Raw genomic sequence first — 20,790 nt, forward strand, 5'->3', positions numbered from 1 at the left:
TTTTGCAAAGCCATTTCAGCTCTTGGGTCTCATAGTTTCACGCATGCGCCAAACGGGAACCCTGTTGCCTTCAAGTGCTCTTTAAAAATCTCAGTCTTACAAGATTCGAACTCAATTATGTAATGGAGTCACGTTCTAGCTTGACATCATGAGTAAAGTTACCTCTGACCCTGTTAGTCACAATGGACGCAATGAGTTCAGGTGCAACCAAACAGATACCTGTGATGTATCTGTTTGAAGCGAATGATGAGAAATATTGAAATCTATATGTTGGATAAACAACTGCTTTTATGTTTGTGAATTTTTTTTTTTTTTTTGATTGACATAGGGACACTGAAATATACCAAATTTTAAAAAAGCCTCAGTCTTTGTAATGTCTTTGCTCTTCTCTATTACTTTGCCATTATCCGGCTGCAATCTCTGATTCATCATCATGAGGACTATAACCTCTGATCGGCGTTATTAAGATGAATTTGCTTATTAAAAAAATACATCTGTGGATGCAACTGATTTGTCATCTATATGACAAGAAAGTATTGATAATAATTTTTTAAAGAAGGTTAAGGATTTTACTGGAGGAACTTCAGGGATTATGGCAGTTATTATAGGCCAGAAATGACAGATGATTAACAACAATAATGATGATGACAATAATAATAATCGCACCAGTAATTATATTAATAAAATATGGTTATATTATAACCATATATAAAATATGGTCCAATATTCCTGGACAATATTAAATAAGCTCAAGTCCTTGTTGACTTAAAATAGTAGTTTAATAGACAATAAAATTAGTAATAGTAGCGAGCGATTAGTATTATCATCAATATCTGTCTTTATTTGTACTGTTTTATTTTTCTCTCTTATGACCAGTTGTACAATGTGATGTTTTAATTTAACATGGTAAATCTATAATAATCATCAAATTATAATAATTTTATTTATACACACTACGCTGGACTCCTGTGGTAGTAGGAATGTTTTTTTGGGATGGGGTGGGGTGGGCATTTATGCGCCCGAAACGGAATTTAAAATTTCCCACCGCACTTAAACGTAGCACGCTCGGCAAGGCTTCCCCATTACTGCGGAGTCCAGAGTGGGAATAAGTCTGAGCTGAACGCACGGGAGGGACGCGCGCCAGGGAAGTTAGCAGTCCGACACGCACGAGAGAAAGAACTGCATTTGGTTTTAAGTTGGTTCAGGAGAGAAAACATCTTCAAGCTTCTTTTTTTTCCCCCTCCCCTCCTCTCCAAGGATTATAAAAAGAAAAGTGGGACCGAGGAAGATATAACATGACTTCAGCAAAGGAGCACTAAAGTGCGGGTAATGTTTTGAAAAATGATGAGAGCGGCGTGTGTAGTTTAAGGAACGAGTTCAGAGTGGACCGGTATGGCTTGATTTGTGAGCCCGAAGGTAGCTGCGGGAGGCGCTGATGTTTCTGTGGAAGAGGAGGAAAGTTTGCTGCGTTTCCTCTCGGATCTACTTTGTGAAAGTCGTCGCTTACTAGTCTCGCGTCTGAGCGGCAGAGCCCCGGGAGAGGGGGAAGCCGCTTCGGTTCGGTGTCGGCTCCGAGCATACATCGCCATGACCAACGCCGCGCTGAAGAAGAACCACTGGACCTCCAGGGTGAACGAGTGCTCCGTGGGGAAGGACACCCGCGGAGACCTGAACGTGTCTCTGCGCGGCGGCGCGGAGAACGGGGAGTTCGCCTACATTGGCCAAGTCAACGAGAACCTGGTGTTTTACAGAGATGGAAAATTAAACGAGGGGGAGCTGCTGCTGGAGGTGGAGAACCTCTCCATTTCAGGATTACCTTTGTACGACGTGCAGACGCTGATAAAGAACTGCAAAAGTCCCGTGAAGTTGAAAACTGTGAGGCCAGGTAAGTCATTGAAGGGGGGGAACAAGTCCGCATGCGGTCTTGCGCTTTTTAGGTTGCTTTGTAAGCTGGAGGAGACTGTGTAGAATAATTTGTTTCTAAATAAGTTAAGTTTGTCAAACACATTTGCTTTGAGCAGTGGCGCTCCTGAGCGCAGTGCGGATCGGGGGACACAGCGCCTATCCCTTAAATTGCTGATTGCAATATGCATTCCACATTTTAAACGAAAAGAACAACGAATTTTATAAATTGCAGCATTAATCTATTTCAGAGACATTGGTCAGAAATTTTAGGCCTGTTTCCGATTTTTTCCTGAAATGTTCTTTTTAAGAGCTGTAACATAGAGTATAAAAACATCTTGTATCAGCAGTCAGCATGACTAAAACAAGCATTGTAGTTGCTGGAGAATGTTGTAGCATTTTGCCTTAACCCTGAGATTTTCAAAGTGACTTAACGTTTTCCAGATCCATCATGGTTCATGACAGACAGAGATTTAAAACTCAAAGGGAGAAAACGGAGCAACTTTGCTGTTTTATGTTATTAGATCACTTATTGAAAATCTTGCTGACTTTGAGCCTAAATGCACCTCAGATGTGCCGTAGATGGCACAATTTCCTCTTAAACGGCGCCTTACACTTCTTCTGATTTAATTTTACCTGACTGTTACTGAAAATGGATAAATGGGAGTTGTCTTCTTTCCGTGCAAACTTCCACACTGAAGGGTGTTTTCGTCAGCTTGACCTCTTTCTTTATAGTATGGCACTATAACTGAGTGGGAATAGGATAGCGCAGATTTTTCGTTTGTTTCCAACCAGTCATGAAACGTGAGGCTGAAAATCCGAGTTTACTTTGCATTTTTTTGAATTTGTTAATTTTTTTTAATGCAAATATTTTTTTCTCTTTTAAATCTGCCACTCCTCTACTCCAGCCATCTCTCTGTATAAATCACTACTCCATACAAAAGCTAAGATAAAGGTTTCTGAAGACTTTCAGTTCGGGTCTACCACCCCATCTTGCTGCCATTACAAACATTTTAGTGGCACCCCTGAATGGTTCACTTTGAAGAAGGTTCTTCCAAGTAAAAAATATTGAACAAGTGCATAAACGCACTCGTTCGACTTGCTGAAGAGTAACGACAGGTTAAATGGTTAACTTATTAACATGTTAGTAAAGTTTGATGAGGTTTAAGTAATTTTCCCAGGGGAAATGCCACCTGTTTAGTACAGGGAGAGGGGGCATAACCTGCACTCACGCTTGTTGTTTCAGCTTTTCCTTTTGAAACAGTCGCTAAGCTTGAGTTAAAACAGTTTGCACAGAGAACAATGGTAACACCCTCACCTCCCCTTACGTGAATATTTCTCCTGAACCCCGAGTGTACTCTCCTCAAGCAGACCTGACTGGCAACATTTCTCCACCACCAAAACAAAACATCATCAGGCTTCCCAACAGGGAAGGCGAACGTCAGGCTAGCATCGATGGTCATGGTCAGCCTCATTCAGCAGCGTAGGGAGAGCTTGACACTGAGCCACTCTGACAGCCTCCCAACATGGCAACGCAGACTGCTGAATGGGATGCTCCCAGCCCGCCTGGCTCACACCAACTTCCGAAGAAAAAGAGCAACAGCTCTCCAAGGACAGTCGCACATATTTCTAACCTGTGAACGCAGGCAGCAGTGTCAGCTGGACCCAGTGGGATCGTCTCCTGTGACACAATTTTGTTTCTCTCCTACAACTCTCGTTATGATGAGCAATGAATGATGATGTTGTCTGGGCAGCTTTTTTTCTTGTTGTTGTTGAAACGGGAAGCAGCACAGATAGTTTTAAAGTCCAGTGTACAGAGGCCTCAGCAGCTTCTACATTAACATGACTGATTTACAGCAGCTCCCACCTGCTGTGCAATACGGAGTACCGGTACTTGAGTTGAAGACTGAATAGGACGGATAATGTTTCCTCTTTTCTCACAAGTGATTTGCTAACCAGTAAATCATTCATTCCAGATTTTATTTGATTTTAAAGGTGTCAGAGGATTTCAGCTTAATCGGACGTGTTTTGTGTTGCAGCAGCAGGACCAAGTCACTTATGTAAAACAAGAAGAAAGTAGACACAAACAATGGACTGTGACAATCACTGGTGACAGCGAGACATTCCTGTTCTATACATGCTAATGCAGTCGACAATGTGGGCTGGATCAGGGAAACCGTTTGAACGTATGTGGTGGCGTTGGATGTAAACTCGGAAAAGAAGAGCAAGAATCTGCATATACTTCACACTGAATTGTCAGAAACAAATTGTGAGAAATCAGGGTTTCCTTTCAGACTCAAAACCAGCCAATTTAGCCAAAAACGATAAAGGAAGTCTCAAAAGTTAAGATTTATGTCCAGGTAAATGTAACTGATGCCTTAGGAAGTGATTTTTGCCTGGAAGTGATTCATTTATTTTATCAATGTTTTTTCCGTCAGTTTCAGTTTTGCATGAACAGCCATTTCCTGACTTATAAATATTGACTCAGATTTGTCCTTCCTGAAAAGTATGTATTGCTTGTCCTTCTCATTTTGAAGAGTTTGCTCTAAGAGAAATGGGATATCACAGGGAAATTGGTAATAGGGATTCCCGAAAACTTTCATCAAATTATTGCACTTATTTATTTTAATAAATAGAGTTCTTATAATTTGTATAACAAAAAAAAAAAATCCAAATTAAAGTTGAGGTTTTTATTTTTCAGTTTAAGGTCATGTCACTGCAATAAAAACGTGTTGCTTATCTTTACCTGGGATGCAGATCGCTGCTTTCTACACATCTTTAAGGATGGCTGATTTGTTAATTGTCATATTTGTCTCTTAGCTCAGCCTTTCCAGCAAAAACCTGCCATGACTTCATCTTTTCTTTCCCATTTGGCGTTCAGGCAGAATTGAGTTTTGCTCCAACACAAATTCTTTGTCTATTGTTTACTTATTCATGCTTTGAAGTGCAAGTTCCTTTTTAAATAAAGGCCTTCAGTCTCTGATGCTTTAGTTTGCGTAGCGCGTTCAGAGGACCAGTCAGCGTGAAAAATCTCCCAGATGTGACGGCGTCCCCGCCTCTCATTCTCCCTGCAGCTTGTGACAATAGGAGGAAACTCTGTCCCCAGATTGAGCCAATCAGAAGTCTCATCATGCCCCAGCCTTTCCCACCAATCCTTCCCCCACTCCCTCTCAGAGACCCATCTGGGAATGTCGAGTGTCACAGCGCCACATGATGAGATTCCATTTCCAGTTTTTTAATAATTCACGCTGTCTGGGAATTTCCCTCCCTAATCAGCCCTAATTGGAAAAACATGCTTGGCAGCTAGGACCATCTGTAAAATCTTGTGTGACCTAATTTTACATGGAGTTTGTGCCATTTTCCCACTTTAATCAAGTGAGACGTGAGGAGAGGTGCGGTGGCGTCGCCTCGACTCACCGACAATCGCGGAGCTGCATAGAGACATGCGCTTAGCAACGTTACGCCGGCGCTTACTGACCTGTGACCGCGCATCCAGGCAAACTCCTGTGTTCAGTCGACACTCAAACACAGAGGCATTTGTAGTCTGAGTTGACTGAATTCTTCTGCAGAGATTACAGTGTTTACTCTCAGTATCCATGAAGATGAGCACACAGAGTGGGGAAGATGGATCTGAGTCATTGCTGCTGATGTGAAGCCATAAGAAGGTAGTTTTTAGTTTGGAAATTCTATGAATGTAATAGTGTTTTTAAAAAAAAGAACTATCTTGGTCCTGATTTAATGTTATAATCTGTTATCCCTATACTCCTTTGAAAGTCTGACACATAGAAATCTACCTCACTTTAACATTCAGGCAGTCGGCCGTATAAGTAGAGTAGAGTGAGGTGTGGCTAACTGTACAACAGTGAGGTGTGAGAATGAGACCAAATCAGTTCCATGCTGTGCAGATGGTTATGTTAATAATCTATGAAGGCTTTGGATGCTGAGGCTCACCATACTTTCTGAAAATATTCATATCCTTTGAACTTTGTCTTATTTTACACTCACAAACTTCAGTGTGCGTTATTGGGACTTTATGTGAACTCAAAATAGTGCACAATTGTCTTTTTAGTTTTGTTTACAACTATAAATCTCAAACCGGTTGGTTTGTTTGTATTCAGCCGCTTTTGTTATGATACCCCAAAATAAAAAGAAGTGCAAAAAATGTACTTGTAGTCACAAAGGCCAGATAATATTTAGGGGTTCTACAAAGAATTGACTCGGGAAGATATAAAATGCCGACCACAATTTTTATATTTTACTTTTTAAACATCTTGAAAATCCACTTCTCATTTTCTGTTCACCTTATAATCAATCACTACTTCATCTTGGCTGAATATTGTTGCAAAACAAGGTACATTAAGCCCCTTTAATTAGCACAAGTGCATGTTACTAAATGGTTACACTATGTAAAGCAGCTGTGATGGTATCCTGGAGATGACGACACCGATGCCGGTGCATGGATGAGTGTGTCTTCAGGCCTTGAAACATGACACAGTAGCCCAGACCTGACCTGTTTCCCTGAGGCAGGAGGTACGCTGTGTGTGTATGGGAGTTGTTTATGGAAAAGGAGAACAAGATTTGCAACCATGCTTTAGGGCACATTAGACTTTGACATCTTCTTCACGCAAAGGCTGCCATATCTCTCTCAGACCAATCGGGAATCCCTGAGCTGCAGCTTCAGAGACGGGGTGCGCTTGCCTCGGAGTTAAATTATACCATAGAGCTGGTGTGATAAATGAGACCTTGGTAGCGATAAATTAAAGAAGCATAAAATATTCTTTCTTTAAATGGTGGCATGACTTGCTTACATGCTCAGATTTATAACGCTGTCATTGCTTTAAGTCCTGACCGTGTTTAGATGCACGTCTTTTGCGACAGGGTCTGCCTGTGGAAGTGTTTATTTCCTTTTCTTGGCAGGAAGTCGTACGTGTCTCCTATCCCAACTGCTTCTCCATCTTTTGTGTTCTCCGACACACCGACTCTACTTCCTTCCTCATAGCCAACTTTGGGCCATCAGCTTCGGCTTTAATTTCAGTGTGCGTGTGTGTGCTTCAATTTGTATAAATGCACAAGAAGAGATGGTGTATAATAGTACACTGTGAGCTTTGAGATTAAGTACACTGGACGGACTGTGAGTTAGAACTAAATAGGCCATGAAATGCTGCCTCACCAATGCAGTAGGAGGTAATCACACATGTGCGCCGTTTCCTCGCTTGTTTACTAGAGAATCGTCTTTCTCTCCCTAATTAGCTTGAGTGGAGGCTGTTAGAAGGAGTGTGAATGGGAATTGGTCACACTTGGCACTTGCAGTTACACACTCTGTCGGAGGTGGAGAAAGGCCAACTAATTTATTATAGAGAGTTTAGTAGGATGGCGGTGGGGAGCCACTGAGGCGTTCCCTTTTAAGATAAAAACAAAAAACAACCTTATGTCCTTTGAGGTTTTTGCCAAAAATTGCCTGGAAATACTCCTAAATGTACATAATGACTGACATTTTTATGGCAATCAGACTGGGCGCAACACACATACCGGTATTGCTTTCAGACCAGGGCCTTTCGGCAAAGTAGGTGCAACAAACCCGGGACGTGCTCCACTCAGAATTCTCTGGCCAAATTTCAATGTTCGCTCTTTATAAAGCTTTGATCTGCTGATGCTCATCTTAGCCATTTCAGATTTCTCTTCAAGAATTTCTCTCTCTCTGAATATACTGCAGACATGCTTCAAGGAAGTACATTTTCCCACTTATACAGCTTCTTTAATTTATTTGCTTCCTCTAATTTCCTTTCTTGAACATGTTCCTGATACTGAGAGCACAGTGGACCTCCGCCTATTTGTGGTTCAGTAGTTGTGGATCCACCCACTTGAGGATTTTTCTGTTGAACATAACTCCAAATTATTAACAGAAAAACCTGTTTACTTGCATAGTTTATTCTTTAGATCAAATATTTATGTAAAATATTTGAAAGAAAATGCAACTTGGAAAGCTATAATAGCTTAGCGCAATGCTACTTTGCATTCTGTTGACTGGTAGTGTTTGAAAAGCAGCCAATTATTGTCTGTTTTAAATGTTTTTGGAGGGGTTCTCAAGTATTTGTGCATTTTATCTAATTACCAGTAATTATGGTTTTTAATTCCCGCAACTTCTAATCAAATAACTTTTGTATTCATTTATTGCATTCTGTTTAGCCTTACTGTTATCTTTCTCCATCTCTTATGCAGCCTCAGAGATATCTCAGCATGTCGAAGAAAATGGTTTCTTGTTTTTAATCCTATTTTTCCGAATTCAGTTTTTATTCTGTTCTGTTCAATGTGAACTGATCGGAAAAAAATCTATATTTATAATTTTTTCTGAACACTAGTAAGAGTAGAGCAAAGTGAAAGTTGACCAGTTCTGCTCACAAGCACATTTTTCAATACATCTGAGAAATTCTTCTCTGTATTGATGCCTATATATACAAGATGTAGTAGGGTTTGTGCAGTAGCATGTCTACCAACGTCCTAGTTGGACTTCTTTTTAAAAAAATATTTTTATATTAAAAAATTTGAAATAAGTTCCTGAGGCAATTTGGGACAAAGGTATGAAATATTTTATTATTTATTGCTCAACATCACAAATTTGGATGAGAAATTCTTACCTTGCCATTAGTAACACACTTGTCTTCCTCTGTGTGTGCCACTGACACACTTTTTCCCCCAACTATAAGTAAACTGGTTGTGCGCATCAATGGCCACATTAAGTAATTCTCCATATCTGTGAGAAATGTTCAGCAGCCTATGTGCTCACAATTCTTGCTACGTCTGCTTTCTGTCATATGTTATGTATCTAGCCAACTGATGAAGCTGCAAATATATTGTTCCCTACTAACAGTTTTTAATACTTGTTGTCACCAATACGCCTTCATGTGTCGCCATGGTTGTGCTCATTGTTTGCTATTTTACCAGGGAACTTTTTAAACATCCCACTAACATGCCACCAGTTCTCATTACTCATTTCTTTAGCAGACAGCCAATAAATGCACCAAGTTTGTTCTTTGGATTGTGTGATTTAAAAAAAATATTACATGTATGCTTGCAGATGGTAATGGTGTGTGTGTAGAGGAGACTAGTGTGTTTGCAGGTTAAACGGGCTGGCAAGTCAGAGACTTTCTGTCGGCTGTGATGCTGTTAAACTTGGATGAGATGCGGTTCTGCCTTCAGTGTGCATGAGACTGAAACAACATGATGGGATTTATAGTGACTGTGGACAGTATTAATAGAGCTGAGAATAAAACCTGTAGCAAGTAGACTTTCTTCCACAAAAAGAAGCTCCTTCGCCGAAAAACGTTGTGGAAGAACCAAACTCCTGCATAAAGTTGCATAGTTTTTTCCCCCTGTTTTTGGCTTCTTATAAAAATGCACAAGTAATGCATCTTTTGTCATGAATAGCAAATGTCAGCTTTTTATTAAGAGTCCCAGTAGATTTCTTCTCTATGCTAATTCAAAACCCCTTTTCCTGTGGTCTGCTTCCTCCCTTTCTTTACCTTTAAACAGACCCCACTGAAGGCCAAGCGGGGGTCTGTCTACATAAATCCCATTATGTGATGTGTTTGGGAAGGTTTTGCACACGCAGACAAAACAAGAAAGTATCCACAGGTTTGGAGAGCGGTCTAGCCTTGATTAAAAGGATTTACACAGAAAAAGCCACAGTAGTGAGCCGCTTAGAAGTATGTTTGCAGTGTTTGCTGTTCTTTTCTGTGCTCCATTCTTACATGGCTCTTCATTTTGTCCACACTTACTGTCATTTGAATGTCATAGCTGTCACCGTGGAACAGCTATTTCACACCACTACCATCTGGAAATGTCTGTTCAAGCCTCCAATGAAACAAATAATTAAACTGGTCATTCCACAACGCTGGCGTATTGCAGGGTGTGGCAAAGCTCTGAAAACTGCTCTGCTGGTAGCAGTCGCTGTCAGAAGAGATATGATGGTTGAAAGTATGGGAAAGAAAGAGACTTGATTTTCCAGCGACAAAAAGGTCAATCTCTCAGAATGAGTTTTTACTTTCCGTTTCATCTGGACTGGAATGAATTGTGTCTCATTTGAATGAGAGGATTGAATCTCGGATTACACGGTCACACCGAGACGGTTCACGGAGAAGTTGCTTTTCTGCTAATTTAACAACCCACATAAAAGCCTCTGGTTAAGTTCAAATGTTGGTTCAAAATCAAAATTGTTTTCTGCTGAATGCAAACCGCTAAAGCAAAGTTGGAATAAAATAAGACAAGGTGTAGTTTGTATGAAGGGGTTCAGTGTGATTTCCTCACAAATTGCTTTTGTCTATTCTTCATGTTGAATAATGTTGGTCTCAGAGAGCTCAATGTTCCCAGTGTCCTTGATTATAGATATTGAATCCATATACCAGGTGATTGAAGCCTGTGCGGTTATATACGACATGGAGGAAAAAAAAATCCCCACATCCGCAAGTTGACTTCCTCGACTGTTTTGGTGTTGCCTGACATCTTGGCGACACTGTCGCGTTGTGTGTGTGTGCAGGATTGTGTAACAAGAAGTAAAGGTCATTATGCTTATGAACTCTTAAAGGTCAGAGCTGCCATTGCTGAAATGCTACAATAGAAAGATTTTGTCCTCATTTTTCACCTCTAAAACTGCAGAGTACAGTGAATGAAACGCGCAGGCTTAATGATAGCATCTTAATTAGACAAGCAGAGGCTAATTAGCAGACAGGAAAAGGATTGAGTCTTAATTAAGAGGTCGCTGGTGTCCATCTTTATCTTGGTGGGAGATTTTGGTGAGTGGATTTGTGATGGGATTACTCCATCACATACCTCACATCGTGGTCCGCCGCTGGACCTCCAGATTCTCATATGTCCTCAAACTTTAAAGCCGTTTAAAATTATTGCCTTGCACGTTTTCTTTTAAACCTAAATGCGGCTCATGACGACTGTTTGAATTAAAACCTTAGATCTACTCTAACGGCACTATATATATGATAATTTTCCCACTTTGACTTTTTCAGAGTTCTGCTAATTCTGTACTTTTAAGGAGATAGGAGTATACATGGCTTTCTCTTACTTTCATCTGCTCTATTTGAGCCTGAATGTGACATGAAGATAAGTCCTTTTTTGAGTAAGTCTCTTGATTTATATTAAACAAAATGTATAAAGATGAATTTAAAACCACATTCTGCTGCAGCCTGATATCAACCACATGCATTTTGAGAGGAATCCACTTATTTATGCATTTATTGTAACCTGGGCAAATTTTTATCTTGTCAGGATTACACAACCCCTTTGTGCTAAATACTCTCTGTGGTAGCTATTGAGTAAACTACAGCCATTTTTAGTATTGTCTCAAGTATTTAATCCTATGCTTTGCCACTTCTTCCGCTTTGCATCTGCAAACAAATCATTTCGTTCTTAAGTACTTAAACCCTGGCCAATGAGTTATTTTCATTATGGTTGAGTATCTTCCTGGTTTTGGTTGGTTATTGGAATTACCCTAGCGGTGCAGATTGCAGCCTGACCTTCCGATTTTGGACAATTCTAATTATTATTATTTTTTTGACTGCAACATTGCTAAATATAGCAAAAAAATGTTGCTCAGTTGTCAATGCTTGGATGACTATTGTTTTGCAGATGTGGTGGGAGGGTCTGTCAGTCAGCTCTGTCATGGTGGAGAGAAAGTGGACTTAAGCTGATTTTCAAACATTTGAGGAGGTAGATAAGATCAGTGGCTTAAAATGGTTTCACATCAAGTATCAGCCAATCTCACAAAATTAAGGAAATCAGAGCCTATTTATCACTGCAACCCTAGGAAGCTCCATGAACAATTTTATTCAGTTGTATCTTTAAACTCTGAATTAGATTCAATTCATGTTAACTTTGCTTTCAGTCCCTGTTTGAACTGGTTGACCATTATAAAATATGACTGATTCAGATTCCTAGCTTGAAGTGACCTCATGCAGTGTCTTCTGAACAACCACAGAGTTATGTGGTGCTCTGAACGGGGCATTATTTGTCACAAATATTAAATACATTGTTTTAGCTCTGGTTTTACAATTAATTACTCATTTAAGAGTATCTTTTATTATAGAAGACTCAGAAAACATTTGAATCAAAGCCTATTGCCTATAACTTTTATTTTCAATCCTATTTCAATTTATTTGTAAATGGGTTTTAGAGAACTGCATAAAACCGAGTAGTTGATAATCAAAAGGGTTTAGCAGTGCGCTCCTTTGCCAGCAGTCTAAGTAGATGCCCATATGTAAATAACATGATGCGTCAACATTGTGACTTTTCACGGACCCTCTAGGTTTGTCATCGTGCCTCTATTTTTACTTTGTTTGCTGCACACTCTGTCTCTGTTCTTCATGGAGGCCGTGTGAGACGATTTTTACCCCGATTGACCTCTCCTCAGTGCCGCTCGCAGAGCTTTTATGCGGGCATCATGTGATCTTTATTTGCGCGCCGAGGCCAAATGAACAGGATTGTGTGGGAAGTGGTGGAAATCCATTTGTCACATGCCGCCATCCCATCAGCAGTGCTGCAGACGTGGAAACATAGATGCTCTTTGTCGTTTGAATAACCCTGACGTGGGGGAGAAGCATGCATCCAGATGCGTGTGGACGCTTTTCAAAAGGTTTACATACAGGGTTCTGGTCTTGAGTTTTCATTCTCCTCCTCTGTGAAGCTCATTGCTTTTTCACCTCTGTTCTGTTCTGTGCAGGAATGCTGTGTTTACATAGCTGGCTCTGGCTGAGATTAGTGGTTTAGTCTCTCAGGTGTCTGCTGAGTGTCACTGTTTGTTTCTTTTCTTTTTTGTCATAATTTTGTCTATAATCCAACTAACTTGTCTGCTCCATGTGAAAATACAATGCTGGACAGACTATGAGATGGATTTATAGTATTGTCACGGTTCTCCTTGATGTTTCTTTCGCAGCACAGTTTTACCACATGGCCTTTGATGAGCCTTTTTATAAGCTGCTTTTGGCGGTTCATAAATCACCACTTTAGCCAGTAAAGGCCTGCAATGGTGTGATCTTTCAGAAATCGAGCTGATATTGCAGATCCAAGAAAGAGGGAAGGAAATGTAACTGCACCAACACGAAGCAATCCGCACAGTCTGTGTGTTGGACATCTCGCCCACTGGGAACAGATACCAGTGGAGATCTGCGACTCATTAGTGACTCTATCTCCCTTCTCCCTGGGAGTGCTTTACGATCTCCAGAATGAGCATTAGAGGGCTGAGGATTCCTAATGTAGTCTTGAAAGGTTTGGAGATTCTTGGAATTTGATTTTGACTATATTCCAGGACTGAAAGTGTCTGATTAAATGTGAAATTCTCAAAGTGAGTTGTCTGAACAGATTACACATCAGAAATGTACTTTCACCTTAGACAAGGTCACCAGTCTCATGAAGAGATGCTGCCCTGGTGATGGAATACATAAGAGAGAGGATGAACTCTGGCAGGTTTAGACCATAAAATCATGCAGAAACCAAATGTCTTGTTTATACTCCTTCTCCTTGGATTTTAGGTTTTTGTTCCAAGTTGAACTCATAAAAATGGGCCAGGAAATCTGACCAATTTAGAATTTTCTTACAAATTTTCTGGAACCCCAAGTGTTTGCAGGGGAGAGAGATGTCTAATTTGGTCTCACGCCGACAGATGGACGGACATGCTGCTATATATAATATTTACAAAGCAATCGCAATAAAACAATCTAGAGTTGCTTTTACTTGTTTGGTTCAGCTTCTCTTAAAATAATTTAAAGTTTTTATGTTTGTTAGATCCCACTGTTAGCTGGTTATATTGATTTACATCGTATCATATCACACCTCCGCACTGAAAAATTGGCTTACTATTTTCTTCCTGACTGTTGGGGCGCCATTACTACCGTGCTTAAGCAGGGTAGTAACTCCCACATCCTTCCACATGTCACACCTAGATAGTAAGAAAATGTCTCTGGCATCTTCATGTTTCTTGACAGGTGGTGGATTGTTTTTCTCAGAAAATTTGGTGCATTTGAAAAACTGTCTGCTGTGAATTTATGACTGCTGGGTCCAAATTGTACTCCTAGTTTGTAGACACTTTGCCGTCTTGTCCCTTACTACCTACATTTTGTACCTGTATACAAACAATTTCATACCTGCATACTTAATTACACCATCAAATCATTTTCCTTTGTAGCACAGTATGCTTATGAATTATTGAGACATTTAGCCACAATAATTGCCTGCAGAAAATAGTTATTTATGTCTGAGCCAAATGGATGAGAAAGTTTAAGTGCACCTGCAGTTCAAGTGTATTTTACAACTTTATTTGAAAAATACACTTGGTTCTGGAATGCTCAGTTCTGATGCTTAATGGGATTTCATCATATATTTTGTAAGAACTGATCTTTGTTTGGTACAGCCAGGATTGAAACAATTGTAACATTTTGGAAGGGTCAGCGTGACTTGTTTCTGTTCTGTGCATCTTGTACCATGCACTGTTTATGAGCACTACATATTTCAACTGGATTCATCTCCTCGGTCTCCTGGAGGGGAATCTTGCCCGTTAAATCTTCTCTAAAATATTGCGCGACCTCCCTCCCTCAACAGCTTCTGTCTTTGTCATTCCCACCCAGTAGTCCATGCTGTGAAATGACTGGGTCTGCAACAGATGATGTATTGCTCCAATCAGCTTACCACATAAGGGAATCGCCTATTTTCTTAACACTCTAACAAAAGTGAGCGTAAGATTGCCGGCGAACACAAACGTCCCTCCATGTCCTCACGCTCTGCTGGGCACCAGAGCTCATAAATTAGACAAGAAATCTAATTTCCCTGTGGGGTTCTTAGGCTCTGAGTGCACGCAGACCCACTGTTTCTTTTCAGGGGGAAGTTGATTTCTATTCTTCATGATGTAAATGGGCTGATAAAGGGACAGCTGGAACTGGATTGTGGCCTACTTGCTTGCTGAGTCACAGTGGACAAGTTCTGCTCTTATTGTCATACTGGGCTTCAGAGCAGAGCACGCATGACAGTCGACTCCACACAACACTGCTATTTTTATGTGTGTGTGTGGGTGCGGGCGTGTGTGTGTGTGTAAGAAGGGGAGCTTATCGAAAATGCCAACTTGTGCTGAACTTGAGATTCTTCAGGGTCAAAGAAAGCACCATGCATGTTTGAACAATGTTATCATAGAAAACAGCTGGAAAAGCAAATCAAAAATGACTCTGAAAGGCAGAATAGCGACCATATTTAGGATCATATGTTACTAAACCCTTCAATTCTTTCTTACTTTTCATAATGTTTGAATCAAAGTTATTTTTGGCTGTTTTTGTTAATTGTCATTTTTATCTTGACCGGCTTTCTTGTAGCTCCTTTTTCCTGTGGGTCGCTTCCTCTCTTTAGCAGTAAATGCAGACTTTAAAGGTTAAATTTGAATGAGTCATTGCAATAAGGTTCAACGCATAAAAAGAAATGTGTACTTTCATTTTAAAAGTGATACAACAGGATAAGATGTACATGTTTAAAATTTAAGAATTCAAATATCCAGGAAAGGTACCAGTTAACATATAGATTTTTAATTATAATTTCTCTTTCAATAATTTTTGAGGTTGTAGCCCACGATGGTTATGTTGTGTTTTCGCAATCAATAAATTTTCAAAGAAATAGAAAACTAACACTAGGTAGCCAAGAATGCTGCTGAGTTAGGTACACTGAACTTGGGCATTAGTACACAACATAGTGGCTCCTCCAAGACAAAAATAGTTATAGAAAAAGTCTCTAGCTCAAATTTGAATTCAGAAGGTGCAAGGTAGTAGTGCTGTCCGAGAGTAGTATCTCAGAGACATACTAACCCGGAACCCTATATGTGGATTTAAGAGTCTGTGTATTTTGTCCTAATTTAGAAAAACTAAATTGATGCACCTGTTAGCAGCATTTTCACTCTGATGTGCATATGCCAGCACATTTTCCTAAACTGTTTCACCTCAATACTTTATTTTTAGCAAGCTGTGCCATGGTTGGGTAACACAAAGTGGTGGGGAATGGAGGCACAAATAATCAGCCCATGTTTTGCTTGTTACTATACTACTGTAAAGTCGAAACTCAATTATGAAGATATAATCCATCATGCTTCTCATACTCTAAGTTGAGAGTATGTTCTGATTATAAAAAGTCACTTAAAGCTAGAGGTAAAATTTAAAATAAAGTGGTAAAATGCACTTGAACTGCAGGTGCAGTTAAACTTTCTCATCCATTTGGCTCAGACATAAATAAATAACTATTTTCTGCAGGCAATTATTGCGGCTAAATGTATGTCTGGATAAAAAAACTTATCCCACGACATGAGTGGACATGTTGGATGACATGAGTGGACATGTTGGATAACATGAGTGGACATTTTGTATGGAAAGAAGAAAAACAGTAACAACCACAGTGAAAGAACCATTATATTGAAAGCGATGGTTTTATTGGCTCTTTGGAAGAAGCAAGAGTACTCACTTCGACCCTTTTTTTTTTTTACCACTCAACAGCCACACATCAATTCAACACTTTACTGTCAGGTGTTGTTTTTGATTGTTTATAGGAAAATGCAGTGGTGCTGTTCCAGATGGCTGGTCATCATCCATAGTTGGCAGTTCCTAAACTGCTTTTTTAAAAACTACTTATTTGGTTTGAAAATAAAAGGACAGACTAGTTGTAACTCAATTATAGAATAAAATTTTTTTCTTTGCTTTGACTTTTTTGGGACTTGAAGATAGTTTTCATTTTATTTTTCCAATAGCTGTTATTTCTAAAGACATCACCTTCACTACCGGTGAAGAGGTGTGTTTGTTTTTTTGCCAACTCTGAAGGTTCATTGTCCTCTTTTGAAGGAATGTGAAGAATCCTTTGCATCCAGTTGGGGCTGTTTTGTTGTTTGTCTCACCTACGACTGTTGTTAACTGTCAGTCCACAGCACAGGAGCACTCCTGTGTTTGAGTCACTTCTTACATCAGCAAAGATATGCAATGAAGAAAGATGCAAAACAAATACATGGTTCTCTTTATCTGACATGATGACTGTAAATTTAATTATTTGTAATGTGTAATCTGTTGGCATAGTCGGCCACAATCGGAAACTTAGAAAGTGTTCATGTCTCCAAAATGTCCTTGGTTATGTGTGGGGTTTGGCAGCAACACTGTTGGACCAGTCAGACAGGTTGGGATGAAACTGCCGCATACCTGTGCCGCACCTGTTAGGCAACCTGGGCGGCGCTCGACATCATCATGAGGGGGCGGGGCTCCCAGGAGAGGTCAGATGCCACGCTCCTTCCTGGAAACGTGACCACACCCGCATTTGCCTATCTGACATTTTTTGTCGATGCAAATTACTCACGCTTGCCAAACCTTGCTTTCCATAATGTTTGAATCGTTTTTAGTTTTTTTTGTGTTCCTTAATTTACACTGAACCTGCCTTTTGCCCTGTTTAATAAAACATCCCCAAAAAACACGCTTTATCTCGCTCTACCCATCCACTCTTATCCCCTCTGTTCATCTGGAATTGGTAAACATGACGTTGTAAGTGATTGGTGTCAGGTGACCGTTCTGGTTGCCACAGCAACTGGGTCCTAAATCCCAAAGCACCGGTCATCTCCAGGGACGGGGCTGATTGCTAAATAAAATCTTCCCGGACACACACAGAGACTTGGAAAACAGTGGATAAACATTGGCGGGGAGAGGAGCAGCTTTGAGTCTCATGATGTGGTGGGCAGATAACTTTGTTTAGCTGCTCGAGTACGAACAGACCACATTCCTGTCATCTCTGTGCAGAGGCAGCGGGGTAGCATGGCCAAGTCAGACACATCTGTCTGGTCCCTTCACTGGTGTTCTGGACATTTGCATTGTTTTTGATAATATTGTTATCAGACCACTTTCAAGTAATATAATGGTAACAGCATAATAATGCAAGACATTCTCAAAGAGCAAGAAACTTAAAATTCTAATGAACGTTTAGCAGTGGAACTAGAAGACATTTTAAATGTTCAAAATAAATAAACATAAAAATTAATTATGAGGACTCTGTAAACAAAATTCGCCCTAAAAGAAAAGAGTTAGTTGAGACAAATACACTAGACTGAAGACTTTTGTTATCCAGTTTTTGGTAGAAAGAGAGAGTGAAAGGATAAAAATGCTAAATCTTGCAAATGGAAATTGAGCTTGTTTTAATTCTTCTTGCGAGTAAATTGATTTATTCCTTACTGCAATAAATCAATTATTTATTACAGTAAATGACAGTTCCTATAGTTTCTATAGGATTTGACTGAAGTTTCTCTTTTTTACATTTAGTTTTGAAAAGTTTTATTTTCCTCTTCACTTAAATTTCTTGGTTTCCTCATTGACCCTGCCTCCTAAAAATGTTGGCGAGAAAAGGGGAGCTGAGAAAATAAGCATGCACAGATCTGAATTAGGTGGCCAATTTCCAGTCTCTGTTTGACCTAAAAATGACTTTAAGACATTACAAATATTTTAAAAGACTGTAAACTTGTCACTTTGATATATCTGTGAAAGCAGTTAGCTGGGATACCATGAGAATAAAATGAGTCCTGGTGTGTATTCCTTGAGTATCTGTGTCCTTACCAGACCATTCATACTGCATCAAAGCTCAAAAGGATAAATCCAAGCAGCTTTGCTGTACTTGACTTAGCCTTCATGTTATCTACTAAAAATAATGCTCTCTGTCGCTTTCTTGCACCCTGAATGAACCACATATTTGTGAACACCTTGCTGGTACTGAAAATTGGGTCACTTTGAGTTTTCCTTCCTTAGTTAATAGTATTGGATTTGGTGCATTCACTGATCAGAAAAAGATGAAACTTTTGAGTTTCTGACCAACGCATCACTGGTGCGGGGCGATCAAGTTAAATATTATCCAACTCTAGTCACTGGTTTCTCTGCATCTCTAACAAATGTAATTTTTATTGGTTTATAGGTCTTAATTTAGGTTGTTGTTTAGGGGATTTCTAATTTAGTTTGTAAAATCTCTTTCTGTTCCTTAGGATGCATACAAAGAGCCACACTGGAGAGCATTAGACTCCAAGTTTTATAAACCTGACCCAATTCATGTTTAAATCTAAAAGTCAGAAATTTCCCTTTTTTAGCATCGGGAGATTTGGAAAAGCAGCTGTGAAAATCGGGTAAACAGACCGAGGGTTTCCACAGAAAAAGCGTTGCTTTGATTGCTGTTATATTTAAAAGCAGTTAAAAAAACCAACTGATGTCACAACTCTGCTGACCATTGTAAAGGAGAAAAAGAGGAAGTGCTTTGCTTTTGTTCTCAGAGTTCCCAGACGTTCGACCACAGGCTATATGTGTGTGTATGTGTGTGCAAAGGCCTAAAAATGTTCACTGGCATTCATGGCTGTGTGATCTAAATACAGCTTTTAAATGCTGCTTAAGTCACTGTGAGCCATTGGGCACAAACAAGGTCATAAAAGTGACCCTGTTTTGCCTTTTAAACATAGACCAATGCTATATTTTTGATACCGAAATCAAAGATGGATCTACATTTAGCTAATGTTTGCAGATAAAACTTCAGCCTTTGACGATATTGCCGTCATTAAATAATTTTTCAGGCTTGGCATACAATGTTGTTAATGTTAAACCTTCACGTTCAGCCATTATTGCCACATTGAAGCTTTAAAATATTTAACACTTTGTAGTTAATTCCGGAAGCTTGCATTTACAAGCTGCGATGCCATGCAAACGTGAATATAGCCCAATAAACGTGGGTCTGCGTTATCATAATTGATAAACGCTATCCCAGGATGTACGTTCCTCATCTGGCGGGCACAGACGAAGTAGAGCAGAGGAGGAGAGGGTAGATCAGAGTCTCTCCTTTGTTGTGTGCAGCAGCTCACCTGGTCCATTTCTCTCCGACTTGTTTCTGCCTCGCTAGGCGCCAGCTGTACGGGGAGGTGTTTCAGTCAGACGCCCAGGTTAACCAGCGGAGCCCATCACTCTATTTATAGCAGGATGAATGACAGACAGAGGACACTGTAGGTCTGGATTAGACGCTGTCCATCTGGGACAAGATGGACATTTAGGAAATTAATTTACAGTGAATGTTGTATGACAATATGAATACTCTGAATGTCGATGAAGTGTCTTGCAAAAGTATTCAGAGACTTCTCACGTGTAATCGCCCTAAGCTCGGAGGTTAGGCCTGGATATTCTTAAGGAAGAAGCCAATAGGTTCACGTTGATTCTTTAGGAGCTGTATAGTCACTATATAAGTCTATAAGTCATACTCCTTAAGTCTGAGAAGAAAGCCATTGTTGAAAAACCAGGAGAAATCTGTCTTGTATTTTGCCACAAGCCATGTAGGGAAGTGTCTTATCTGCCCTGATCAGATGGGACAAAAGCTGAACTTTTGGGCTTTATATGGCTTCTAGCTCTCCACTTCATTCTGAATAACCAATCTCTTGTGTGAAACATGATGGGGAAGATGGACATTTTGCTTAATACAGTGCCATACTGGAAGAAAACCTATTGAATCCAAAAGGAAGATGATGTGATATTGGGAGTAATGTTCACATTTTCACATTTTTAGGAAAAAGTGAGGGGAAAAAATGGATTAAAATAGGAAATCGAATTTGGTACCAAAAAATTTTATTTTCCAACCCAGCCCTAACTTAACCTAAAGTGCTCACTTTTAAGTGCACTGAAACACTGTTCCATTACGTCATGACTCAGGGGAGTTGCGCTTTTTAGATTTTAATTTGTAAAATATTTGAAAACCACATAAGAATTTTCTTTGTATCACATAAAATCTGTATGAAATACTTTGAGGTTTATGGATGTGATTTCCCATCTCCCAAAAAATGTTCAAGGCACTATAAATAGGTCAGCCTCCTGCCCG

General features: G+C 39.8%; 1 protein-coding gene across 11 annotated transcripts in view; it reads left to right on the forward strand.

Annotated features, from left to right (window-relative positions):
• Positions 1 to 1,088: 1,088 nt before the first annotated feature.
• Positions 1,089 to 20,790, forward strand: part of magi1b (membrane associated guanylate kinase, WW and PDZ domain containing 1b) — a 146,722-nt gene continuing 127,020 nt past the window's right edge. For 4 of the 11 annotated variants that reach the window (XM_028003945.1, XM_028003947.1, XM_028003948.1 and 1 more), the window contains exon 1: positions 1,089 to 1,885. In XM_028003945.1, the coding sequence (XP_027859746.1) occupies positions 1,588 to 1,885 (298 nt within the window). In that variant the 5' untranslated portion in view covers positions 1,089 to 1,587. The remainder of the gene's footprint in view (positions 1,886 to 20,790) is intronic. The other 7 variants (XM_028003937.1, XM_028003938.1, XM_028003941.1 and 4 more) reach the window with 2 other exon arrangements.

This window comes from Xiphophorus couchianus, chromosome 20 (assembly GCF_001444195.1).
Source record: "Xiphophorus couchianus chromosome 20, X_couchianus-1.0, whole genome shotgun sequence".
Lineage (NCBI taxonomy): Eukaryota > Metazoa > Chordata > Actinopteri > Cyprinodontiformes > Poeciliidae > Xiphophorus > Xiphophorus couchianus.